Source organism: Oryx dammah, unplaced genomic scaffold (assembly GCF_014754425.2).
Source record: "Oryx dammah isolate SB20612 unplaced genomic scaffold, SCBI_Odam_1.1 HiC_scaffold_25, whole genome shotgun sequence".
In the NCBI taxonomy this organism is placed as follows: domain Eukaryota; kingdom Metazoa; phylum Chordata; class Mammalia; order Artiodactyla; family Bovidae; genus Oryx; species Oryx dammah.
In genome coordinates, this window is record NW_024070209.1 from 99,208,672 (window position 1) to 99,221,719 (window position 13,048).

General features: G+C 42.7%; 1 protein-coding gene across 1 annotated transcript in view; it reads left to right on the forward strand.

The window, feature by feature from the left end:
• Positions 1–1,084: 1,084 nt before the first annotated feature.
• Positions 1,085–13,048, forward strand: part of GPR107 (G protein-coupled receptor 107) — a 57,016-nt gene continuing 45,052 nt past the window's right edge. The window contains exons 1-3 of the mRNA XM_040225388.1: positions 1,085–1,668; positions 12,464–12,586; positions 12,905–12,955. Of these exons, the coding sequence (XP_040081322.1) occupies positions 1,528–1,668; positions 12,464–12,586; positions 12,905–12,955 (315 nt within the window). The 5' untranslated portion in view covers positions 1,085–1,527. The remainder of the gene's footprint in view (positions 1,669–12,463; positions 12,587–12,904; positions 12,956–13,048) is intronic.

Sequence of the window (13,048 nt, forward strand, 5' to 3'; positions counted from 1 at the left end):
CAACCTGACTCAGCCACTTTCACTTTCAAGAATTCAAAGATTCATGACTTTGACTGAGATTGCACAGCTAAAAGATCTGGGACTCTCACCCCTCTACTCTGTACTTCCCCTCCTGATTTTTGTTAACCTGAGTGCAGCAGTTTATTCAATTTATTTTCATTTAAATATATCATGTTAACTTCAGTTCCTAGTTCCAGTTAAAAACATTAGGAATCTGATTCTGTCATAAAACACTGATAGTCAGGCAGTATTGGGGGATTCCTTGTGGTTTTTATTTTCTTCTCTTTTGTTTAAATGATTGCCCACAAAGAGCATGTATTGTGTGGCAAGCCAAAAAAAAGCAAAACAAAAAAACACCTAAAAACTAAATAAACCTAGCTAGTCTATTGGTAATTTTAATAAGCATTATCTTTTTTATAACTCCATGATAAAATTAGCGATTTGGAGAGAACAATCTACAAATTCTTTCATTAAAGGTCTCTCTACAAATTCGAAAGATTAGAAGTAAGGAAAATTTCCACACAGGATTAAGAGATTCATACTCTAATGGTTGGATGAAATAGCATGAAGCGATATAACAGCATTTTGCACATGATTCCCACTTCAACCTGGAACAAATGACAATCTCTCAGAACTTCAGTTTGCTTACCAGTAAAGTGTGTGTATGTCGGGCGGGGGTGGTAATACTTACACCTCCCTCCTATCTCATCAGACTGTTCCAAGGATTACATGCAAAAATGCACCCAAAAGGCTTAACGAAGTGCCTGCTACGTTGTCCTTGTTTAGTCGCTCAGCTGGGTCCGATTCTTTTGCGACCCCATGGACAGGCTCCGATTTCTGTCCATAGGATTTCCCAGACAAGAACACTGGAGTGAGTTGCCATTTCCTCCTCCAGGGGATCTTCCCAACCCAGAAATGGAACCAGAGTCTCTGTGTCTCCTGCACCCAGGTGGATTCCTTACCGCTGAGCCACTGGAGAAGAAGTACCTCATAAGGCTCAATAAATTACTAAAACCACCTCATCAAAAATTTGAGTCAAGTGCCTCAAAAAACAAAAACAAAACCACCCAAGGACTGATGACAAGCCACGAACTTGGTTTTTCTACCGAGTGAAGGCTGCTCAGGGCAATCGGTCCCATCAACCCAGGAGGCATTCGCTGCCTAGGAACGCCAGGTCCCTCGGTGGGCCGACGGTCGCGCAGGCCTAGGGTCGCTTTCAAAGCTCCGCGGGGCGGAGGCAACGCCGGGGTTGGTCCAGCCCAGCGACTGTTACCATGGCAACCGCCACAGGCTACCCACTGCGGGCGCACCTCTTCTGGCTAAACCGAAAAGTCCTCACAGCAGAGGCCAACTGAACGGCCTCGAAGTGTACCCGCCCCGCTCCCGGGACCGCAAACTCCAGAAAAAAGGCCACAGTCTCCCCGCCGCTGGCCGCAGAGAGCCCCCTTTCAGGCGCTTCCGGCAGCCGCCGCCCTTTAACCCCGGAAGTGGGCGGGAGAGGAAGCAGCTGGTGATGCTGGAACAAACATGGCCGCTCCGGCGCCCTTCGGCCTCTCGGGCTCCCGCAGTCCTCGGCTAGCCGCCGGCCTCCGGCTGTTCCCGCTGTTGGGGCTGCTGCAGCTGCTGGCCGAGCCCGGCCTGGGCCGCGTCCACCACCTGGCGCTCAAGGTAAGGGCGACCAGGGCCTTGCAAGACCAGGGCGGGGGACAGAGGCCGAGGCCGCTCCCTGATGCTGAGGGGCAACTTTTGGCCCAGGGGAAGCGGGGGTGGGGAGGTTGTCTATGAGCGATTGGGGTTCCCGCCTCTATTCCCAGTCGCGGACTCCCTCCCAGAGGGGTCTGTTGGGAACTGTGGGAATGGCGGGAGTCCTCGGTCGGTCTGGAAAGGTTAGGAAGAGAACTAAGAGAGGGGAAGGGGCTGAACTGCGGCGTAACCCCGAAGGACTCTCGGGGCCGTGCTTGCAGTCCTGTTGGCTTCCTTGTCTTCCTTGCCGAGAGCAACTTGATCTTCCTCCTCCCTTTGATCTCCAACTTCTACCCCCGACTTCGCTCGTCTGCCGTCTCCTTTCGTCCATCCCCCTGGTGCCTGGCGGTTGGAAGGTGCGCGGAACCTTTGCCTCAGTTTCTCTGGTGGACTTGGCGGTCTCTGGCCTGAGCAAAGCGAGCATCTCCAGGAGGAATTTCAAATCTCGCTTGAAATCCGTTACCGGAAATTTAAGCCCAGCAATGAAAATATGTTTTTGATTAGAGACCCTTTTTATCCCTTGCTTCTGTCATTGTCTGTCTAGGGAAGAAATTTACGATAGGCTTAGAATGAACCCTTTGTATCCTGCTTTTTAACTCAAAACATGCCTCCAGGCGATTTAGCTGTTTAATATATGAGACCAGGAAAAATAAATCGTTGTGACCCAAAGCCTTGTACATTATTTTCATTCTGTAAGGTATTCTTAACAGAGTGAGGTTTCAGCAGTGAGAAAGTTTGTCTTATTAAAACCCAGTACATTAACAAAGCAATGTATTTTGTGACTGTAGTTTAAAATACAGAATCTGGATTAAAAAAAACCTGACTAAACCCATACTGTTATTTGTAAATAATAAATATCCTGATTGAAATGGTTGTCAACTGCAGGGAGAGAAGTGAGTCTTGGCTCCTTTTGAGAATATGCTGAAAGATATTGAATCTCTTCCCAGAAAATGCAGGTAGAAATGTAGACAAAACTTGGAATTTATAGGGCTTTGTAATCCTGCCAAAGCTTATCCATAGGCCTTAGTCCCCAGGCCTGTGACTCCAAGTGACGAACTCCTAAAATTCTTTCACTTTATAGTTTAGAATCTTGAGTCTTAGGTGAAATCATGTAACTGAATTTTTGTAGCTTATAAATTAGAGAATAAAACTAATACTGAACCAGGGACACACTGAACCATGTGTCTTGGCTTTAGGCATGTCTAGAATTAAAATGTCAGATGGCCAGCATCATTAGGTAAATATCGACAATGTTGATATAGAAGGAAAAGTATACGACCCTCAATGGGAGAAGCAACCTGAGTTGGTGTAATTCTGGTGATTGATTTCTCTACATTGTGCTACATTGCTTCACTTCACTTCAGTTCAGTCTCTCAGTCGTGTCCGACTCTTTGGGACCCTGTGAATCGCAGCACACCAGGCCTACCTGTCCATCACCATCTCCTGGACGTGAGCAAACTCACGTCCATCAAGTTGGTGATGCCATCCAGCCATCTCATCCTCTGTCGTCCCCTTTTCCTCCTGCCCCCAATTCCTCCCAGCATCAGAGTCTTTTCCAATGAGTCAACTCTTCACATGAGGTGGCCAGGGTACTGGAGTTTCAGCTTTAGCATCATTCCTTCCAAAGAACACCCAGGACTGATCTCCTTTAGAATGGACTGGTTGGATCTCCTTGCAGTCTAAGGGACTCTCAAGAGTCTTCTCCAACACCACAGTTCAAAAGCATCAATTTTTTGGCGCTCAGCTTTCTTCACAGTCCAACTCTCACATCCATACATGATTACTGGAAAAACTATAGCCTTGACTAGATGGACCTTTGTTGGCAAAGTAATGTCTCTGCTTTTTAATATGCTATCTAGGTTGGTCATAACTTTCCTTCCAAGGAGTAAGCTACATTGCTTAATGTTTTTCATCTTTGTTTTCTCAAATACTTGGTGCCCATTCCATAATCAGTATTGTACTTGTTTCTCTTCTCTTAAACAGTCTGACATTTTGCCCAAGAAAATGAAGTCACCTGAAGGGAGCCTGTCAGAGCAGCAACGTTAGATTGTCTTATTTTGCTTGAGATTGAGAGAGAGAATTTCAACCATACACCAAAATAGACAGAATAGTCTAGTGAATTCCCATGTAGCTATAACCATTAACCAATGGCTAATTCTGCCCTGTCCCCACACGCATCCCTTCTCAGGTGCATTCTTTATTTTTTAACTAGAAAATAAATCTTTTTTTCTGTTTAATGTGTTTACTTATGTGGCTGCCTCTGGTCTTAGTTGAAGCAAGTGGGGTCTCAGTTCCTCAACTATGATCAAACCGACATCCCCTGCACTGCAAGGCAAAGTTTGAACCACCAGGTCACCAGAGAAGTCCCCCTTTCATTCTTATTCAGTTTTCTCATCCCATGTTACGTTTTCCATTATTCTTCTAGTCTTCTCAAATTCCTTGTCTTTTGTTTTTTAGATTCCTTAACTTTTGGAACCTCTTGAGGCATAGTTTATATACATTAAAATCCATACATTGTAAATGTACAATTCAGTGATTGTTTGGTAAATTTACTGAGTTATGCAACTATCACCACAATCCAGCCATAGAACATTTCCATCACCCATGTAAGATCTCTTTTGTTGGTTTACAGTTAATTCCTAGTCTGACCTCCAGCCCCAGACAACCACTCATCTACTTTCTGTCTCTATAGATTTGCCCTTTCTGGATGTTTCATATAAATGGAATCACATAGTATATGGTCCTTTTTATCTGGCTTCTTTTACTTATGTTATTGAGGTTCATCCCTGTTGTACTGTGTATTAGTAATTCATTCCTTTTAATGGCCAAATACTTTTTCATTGTATGAATATATCACCTATGCTCAGCCATTTACCAGGACATTTGAACGTTTGGGTTTCCATTTTTGGCTGTTGTGAGTAATATTGCTGCAAACATTCACATCCAAGTCTTTGGGAAACATGTTTTCGTTTTGGGGGGTTGATAGCTAGGAGTGGAGTAGAATTGTTGGGTCATATGATAGATAGCTTCTCGGGTGGCTCAGATGGTAAAGAATCCACCTGCCAATGCAGGAGACACAAGAGACATGGATTCGATCCCTGGGTTGGGAAGATCCCCTGGAGAAGGGAATGGCTACCTGCTCCAGTATTCTTGCCTGGAAAGTCCCATAGACAGAGGAGCCTGGCGTTGTACAATCCATGGGGTCACAAAAGAGTCAGACACAACTGAGCGACTAACACTTTCACTTTTTTTTCATGGTAAATCTATATTTAACTTTTTAAGAAACTGCCAAAGTACTTTCTAAAGCAACTGTACCATTTTGCAGTCCTACCAGCAATTTGTGAGGGTTCTGCTTTCTACATATCATGCCAACATTTGTCCTTCTCATATTATTTTCTAGTGAATCAAAATCATATTGTTTGATCCTTAAAATCCATAAATGTTTCGGTATATATTTCAGTATGTACCTATATGAAATAGGGACTCATAAAAACGTAACTGCAGTATCAGATGACACCCTTATGGCCGAAAGCGAAGAGGAACTAAAGAGCCTCTTGATGAAGGTGAAAGAGGAGCGTGAAAAAGCTGGCTTAAAACTCAGAATTCAAAAACTAAGATCATGGCACTCGGTCCCATCACTTCATGGCAAATAGTTGTGGAAAAAATGGAAACAGTGACAGATTTTTTTCTTGGACTCCAAAAATCACTGCAAACGATGACTGCAGCCATAAAATTAAAAGATACTTGCTCCTTGGAAGAAAAGCTATGACCAACGTAGACAGCATATTAAAAAGCAGAGACATTAACTTTGCCAACAAAGGTCTGTCTAGTCAAAGCTGTGGTTTTTCTAGTAGGCATGTATGGATGTGAGAGTTGGACCATAAAGAAGGCTGAGCACCGAAGAATTGATGCTTTTGAACTGTGGTGTTGGAGAAGACTCTTGAGAGTCCCTTGGACTGCAAGGCCATCAAACCAGTCAATCCTAAGGAAATCAATCCTGAATATTCATTGGAGGGACTGATACTGAGGCTGAAGCTCCATTTTGGCCACTTGATGAGAACTGACTTACTGGAGAAGATGCTGATACTAGGAAAGACTGAAGGCAGGAAGAGAAGGGGATGACAGAGAATGAGATGGTTGGATGGCATCACCGACTCAAACTCTAACTCACCGACACGAGTTTGAGCAAGCTCTGGGAGATGGTGAAGGACAGGGAAGCCTGGTGTGCTGCAGTCCATGGGGTCGCAAAGAATTAGACATGACTGAGTGACTGAACAACAACAATGTCATTTTAACAGAAAGATAATGTTTAATATCATGAAATACCAAATCAGGTTCAAATTTCCATTGGTCATAAATGGATTTAAACTTTTTAAAAATCAGAATCTAAATCATCTTCTCACATTATGATTGGTTAATATACCTCTTAAGTCTGTCTTGATCTAGGGGGGGGTCTCACTCCTTCCACCTCCCCTGTACTGGATTTTGCTGATTGTTTCCTCATAGTGTAGTTTAGTATGTTCATCTATGCTTCCGTCCTGTGTGGCCTAGATTTGCGGGATTATGTTTGTTTGTGTGTTTAAGAAAAACTAGAATTCCAGGCTTTCAAGTGAAACTAGCTAGCTCAAACTCAAATTTAAAAACAAAAGCAAAGCACTGTGTCGGCCACATGCAGCACATTTGTAGGCCAGTATGGTCAGTGGACCGCCAGTTGAGGAGCTGTTTAAAATAAAGAAGTGGCCGGGTAGGTGACCATAAGCTAGCTCAGTTAAATGTTATTCTGTTTTCTCAAATTCAGTTTGTGAGAAAAACTAAATTGACGTATCATTACCCCACTTGCTTTATATTTGAAGTTATTGAGGAACATAAACCATTTCTTATATTCCAATATTTAGTGAAAAGTTTAAACAACTTTCTAAAATAAGGAGGAAAAGGAGAAAAATATAGTAGTTGTCTATAAGGGTTATGAGATTTTTTGTTTGTTTTGTCTCCAGATCTACCCTTTCTTCTGAGCTCTGGACAAGTGTATCCAGTTTCCTAACCCCCATTTCCACGTAAGGGGCTCATAATCATCTCTGTATGTTAGAAACATCCTCACCCTTCACCCCTAATCTGTACATACTCTTTCTGCAGTTTTTCTTTTCTTAGTAACTGGGACCACCAGCTGCTCATTTTCTTAAGTCAGAAATCTTTTATTCTTATCTTCTCATCACCAAGTTTCATAGATTTGTGTTCTAAATACAGAGCTCTCCAATCCATTCTCTCCTGTCATCACCACTGTGACTTTTAGGTCTAGGACATCCTTGGACCAGGGAGGTCTCCTCATACCTGTTTTCCCAGCGTTATCTTAGTTCCTATTTTGTTTTGTAGCCTTATCTTCCTAAAAGCCAAAGCCAATCATGACACTCCCCTTAAGCCCATTGATGGCACCCTGTTCCCCTCAGGGGGAACTCTCAGTCCTTCCACTGCCCATCTTTCTGTGTGCCAGTCTCCTCTCTGCTGTCATTGCCCTGCCTTTCTTTAGTTTCTTAGTTCATACGTGTGCAGTTTGGTGAATTTTTTTAATGTCTGAATGTACCCAGGTAACCAGCACCCAGGTCAAGAAGAAGGACTTTACTAATACCCCAGAAGCCCCCTTGATTTTCTCTCCCAGTCACTAAAAGTCTTATAATACCCAGCACACATGAAAACAGGAGAAGGAGCGAGATCTTATCCTGCTCAGTTTTGAACCATAATGCCACATGACGCTGTAGTGGGGATCAGGCAGATCGATGGGGCCGAACAGGAAGCGCGGATGAGAGACTCACCCTAGTGCAAACTTGATCTGCAGCAGAGCGGGCACTGTAGGGCAGTGGAAGTTAGGACGGATCGCTCTGGAGTGGCCTCAGGACACCTCGCTGGTCTCCATGGGAGGAGGGGGTGGGAAGAGATGTCTCTCCTACAAACAAAATATATTCCAGGTGAATTAAAGACTAAATGTGAAAACAGAACTCTCAAACTTTTAGAATAACATGTCGTGAATATTTTTGGGCTTCCCTGATAGCTCAGTTGGTAAAGAATCCACATGCAATGCAGGAGACTCCGGTTCAATTCCTGGATCAGAAAGATCCTCTGGAGAAGGGATAGGCTACCCACTCCAGTATTCTTGGGCTTCCCGTGTGGCTCAGCTGGTAAAGAATTCATCTGCAATGTGGGAGACCTGGGTTCAATCCCTGGGTTGGGAAGATCCCCTGGAGAAGGGAAAAGCTACCCACTCCAGTATTGTGGCCTAGAGAATTCCACAGACTATACATGGGCCGCAAAGAGGTGGACACAACTGACCAACTTGCACTATCACAAATATTTTAGACTTTGGAATAGAGAAGGACATCTTTTAAAAGACATTTAAAATTGTTATCAGGAATAAACATTGAATTTTTGAAAATTTAATTGAGATATAGTTGATTTACAGTGTTGTGTTAACTTCTGCTGAACAGCAGTGACTCAGTTATACATATATATTTTCTTTCCTGTATCTTTTCTTTATCGTTATGGTTTATCACAGGATATTGACTACAGTTCCCTGTGTTATACAGTAGGTGCTTGTTGTTTATCTATCCTATGGTATATAATAGTTTGCATCTATTAATTCCAAACTTTCAGTACTTCCCTCCCCCACACCCCTGATAGATTTTTTTGAAGACGAAACCTGTCAGGAATAAGGATCAATAGGTTTTCTCTTTCAAAATATAAAAAGACTTGTATAAGAAAAGATACCACAGTTTAAAAAAAAGACCAGGAAAAGATATTTGCAGCATCAAAGTCAAAATTAGTACCCAGAATATATAAAGAACTTAAGCAAACAAATCCAAAAGGAAAATGGGCATATGGTGTTCATTTCGTTTTCTGAATCTTTACTTTTTAGGCCACGCTGCCTGGCATGTGGGGTCTTACTTTCCCAACCAGGCTTGGGACCTGCGTTGGAAGTGCAGAGTCTTAACCACTGGACTGCTGGGGAAGTCTGACGCATGATATGCTTTAAAAAAGCGTCTTACAAGAGAAAAACTCAAATGGCTAATAAACCTAAATGAGGTGCTCAAACTCCTAAAGTACCAGGAAATGCAAATTGAATCAACATCAGCATTGATTTTCCCCCAAACTGGGAAAAATGAAATGTCTAATGACATCAAGGTTCAGTAAGGATGTAAAGAAACTTTCTTATACTTTGGGAATTCATTTGTCAATTTCTACTAAAATTGAAAATGTACACACCCTGTGTCCTAGGATTGTCCACTCTAGATGTATATACCCTTAATCCCCACCCAGATAATACATAACGTATGTGCAAGGGGAACTTCCCTGGTGGTCCAGTGGTTGAGAATCCACCTTGCAATACAAGGGACACCAGTTGGATTCCCCGATTGGGGAAAGTCCCACATGCCGCGGAGCAGCTGAGCCTGTGCATCGCAGCTACTGAGTCTGCATTCTAGAGCGTGAGAACCACAACTGCTGAGCCCACTTACTGCAGCTGCTGAAGCCTGCATGCCCTAGAACCCATGCTCCGCAGAAAGAGAAGCCACTGCAGGCAGAAGCCTGTGCACCGCAGCTAGAGAAAGCCTGTGTGCAGCAGTGAAGATCCAGCACAGCCAAAGCATAAAATAAATAAATAAATACATCTTTAAAATAGCACGGAGTTTAAAGAAAAAAAAATATATGTACAAGGAATTCTCATAACAGTGCTGTCATAGCAAATGATTGGAAATTACCTGAATGCCCAGGAATGATTGGGATTTATCTAAATGCCCAGGTGATGCTTTGGGGAAATAGATGTACCATGATGTACATGTGATGGAACACAAGCATATAAAGTGAGGAACCAGAGCATATTCAATGTGTCAACACAGATAGGGCCTCAAAGAATGCAATGCTGTCTGAAAAATGCAGCTTGCCAGATGTACACATACATTGTAACACAGTTTATCCAAATTTAAAAAACATCATGTTACTGTATTGGTTTTTATGGTTATGGATATGTCATGAGCTTGGGAAGGGATGGTTGAGGGGAATAGGATTTATTCTCTTCCTCTTCCTGCTCCTTGCCCTCTCTCTGTTCTGATGGCTCTGAAACAGCTTTGATGTAGACACGTCGTAATTGTGAGCAGTGGGTAGATGGATATTTCTTGCTACTCCTTTTACTTTTCTACAGCTTAGGGGATTTTGAGCCTCCTGGGGGAAAGGGCTTTCTTGTCTCGCTGACCATTGATTGTCCTTGGGGAGATTTCTGGCTTCCCTGTGGTGGAAGAAGAGGTTTCCTTATTCCTGGACAGTAAGGACTGGCTGTTGGGAGACTTTTTTTTTTTGAGAGTGAGTCTTTTATCACTTCTTGGGCCTTAGTCATTAGTGGCATTTTGTAAATACTGGTTTATTTACATTTGAATTAAATCAAAGTTGAATGAGTGATTAGTGTGTTTGACTTTCTTGGTTCCTATTAATCTGAAATTTTGTGTCTATTTGTATAGTGAAATACAGTTTACAGAGTCCCTTCCTTATATATCTTATTTGATATGGTAACATGATCACTTAAAAGGGAGTGTTGGAAATTAGGTTAGATGAGGGTCTTGCAATTAATATATTGCTGGCAAATAATAATTGTTGAAAGTAACTATTTTTTAGTAATTATAAATTAGTACATGGTCTCTGTTAGGAATTTAGACAATACAGATTCCTAGCAAAGACCATGTACTAATTTATTTCCCACATTAGCAAGGTAATGCTCAAAATCCTTCAAGCTAGGCTTCAGCAGTTCATGAAATGAGAAATTCCAGATGTACAGGCTGGATTTAGAAAAGGCAGAAGAACCAGAGATCAAATTGCCAGTGTTCTTTGGATCATAGAGAAAGCAAGGGAATTCCAAAAGATATCTGTTTCATCGACTACACTAAAGCCTTTGTGTGGATCACAGTAAACTGGAAAACTCTTCCAGAGATAGGAACACCAGACCACCTTACCTACGTCCTGAGAAACCTGTAGACAGGACGAGAAGCAACAGAACCTTACATGGAACAACTGACTGGTTCAAAATTGGGAAAGGAGTACATCAAGGCTGTATATTGTCACTGTTTATTTAATCTCTATACAGAGTATATCATGCGAAATGCTGGACTGAATGCCTCTCAAGTTGGAATCAAGATTGCTGTGAGAAATATCTACAACCTCAGATATGCAGAGGATACCACTCTAATGGCAGAAAGCAAAGAGGAACTAAAGAGCCTCTTGATGAGGGTGAAAGAGGAGAGTGAAAAAGCTGGCTTAAAACTCAACATTCAGTAAACTCAGATTATGGCTTCTGGTCACATCACTTCATGGCAAGCAGATGGGGAAAAGTGGAAACAGTGACAGATTTTATTTTCTTGGGCTCCAAAATCACTGTGGACAGTGACTGCCACCATGAAATTAAAAGACATTTGCTCCTTGGAAGAAAAGCTATGATAAACCTAGACAGTGTATTAAAAAGCAGAGACATCGCTTTGCCAGCAAAGGTCTGTACAGTCAAAGCTGTGGTTTTTCCTGTAGTTGTGTAGGGATGTGAGAGTTAGACCATGAGGAAGGCAGAGCACCGAAGAACTGATGCTTTTGAAGTGTGGTCCCTTGGACAGCAAGGAGATCAAACCAGTCAAGCCTAAAGAAAATCAGTCCTGAATATTCATTGGAAGGCCTGATGCTGAAGCTCCAGTATTTTGGCAACTTGATGCAAAGAGCCAACTCGTTTGAAAAGAGCCTGATGCTGGGAAAGATTGAAGGCAGGAGGAGAAGGAGGTGATGGAAGATGAAATGGTTGGATGGCATCATCAACTCAATGGGCATGAGTTTGAGGCAACTGTGGTAGATGGTGAAGGACAGGGAAGCCTGGTGTGCTGCAGTCCATGGGGTTGCAAAGAGTCAGACGTGACTGAGCGACTGAACAACAAAATGAAAGAGACAATGAATAGAATTTTAAAATACAAACGAAAAACAAACACTAGCAAAAACAGTGATGTGGATTTGGGGAAGAACCAAATCCAAGGTTTAGAAAAATACTTAGCCTAGTTGTTTTGTATTTAGGATCTATGTGATAACTGAACATTTGGGCAGATAATTCCCAATATGAAACTTATGACTTTACACAACGTGAAGTACCTTTGTGGAACCTCAGCTTTGGGAGTATTCTCTGATCCCGTTGTTCTCTTGGCCTTACAGTTTGTGGACTGAGCTGAGATTGGAGTCACAACTCTGAGACAGATTCAAGTACTGGGCAGGTGTCCCTTGTTGTCCTTCGGAGGGAGGAGCCAAGTGTATTCTTGGAGCAGCTTTGGCTGCTTCCCCCTCCCCATCCCCTTCCCTGTTTGAGTGCCTGCTGGATGCCAGGCCTTGTACTTGAAGGGAGGATAGGAGGATGACTAGAACATTGTTCCTCCTTCCCTGGAATTCGCGTTCCAGCAGGCCATCAAGTCTGCCCCCGGGACCCTTCCAAGTGCACTGGACTGAATCAAATCTATTGTGTGTTGCCCTCTGTAAAATTGTTGCTGTGCGTCTTCTTCAGCTTTTGGAGCAAGATCAGGTCCCACAGTGGTCACTATTACTGAATATGTGGAGACATTGATTACCTGACAGGGAACTAGATATCACAGTTTTCCAAGCAAATGAATAGGGTTACTAATCACCTTCCCCAGATTACTAATTCTTCTACTGCACATCTTTTCAGGATGACGTGAGGCATAAGGTTCATCTGAACACCTTTGGATTCTTCAAGAATGGGTACATGAAGGTGAATGTCAGTAGCCTTTCAGTGAATGAACCTAAAGGAGCCACAGACAAGGACTTAACTGTAAGTGCCTTTCCAGGAGCAAGGGTAAACCCTTTTCTGTTGCTTAGGTAAGAGCATCCCCCATTTTAAAATATGGAATATTAGAATACGGAGAAAATTAAACTTGTGAGCAGGCATCAGTAGTTTTATTTTTTAACACTGAAGTTATAATTCTTGAATAATTTCAGTTACAACTGATGCTTCTTACAAAATACATGCTAAGAAAACCGAGAGGAAGGCCAGGCCAAAATAATCACCTTTTCTTCTCTTGGGCTAAGAAAGGTATGGACGTCAGGGCATCAGTGCTAATTCACTTCTACTGTTTTCACCTCCTCTTAGATTGGATTCAGCCTAGACAGAACAAAGAATGATGGATTTTCTTCTTATCTGGTGAGCATGTGACCTGAACCCTCCCTACACTTGAGCCCAAGGCCCTGGGTAGGAACACCCTGCTCCTGTCAGTGCTGTTTCTTAAGGTGGCAG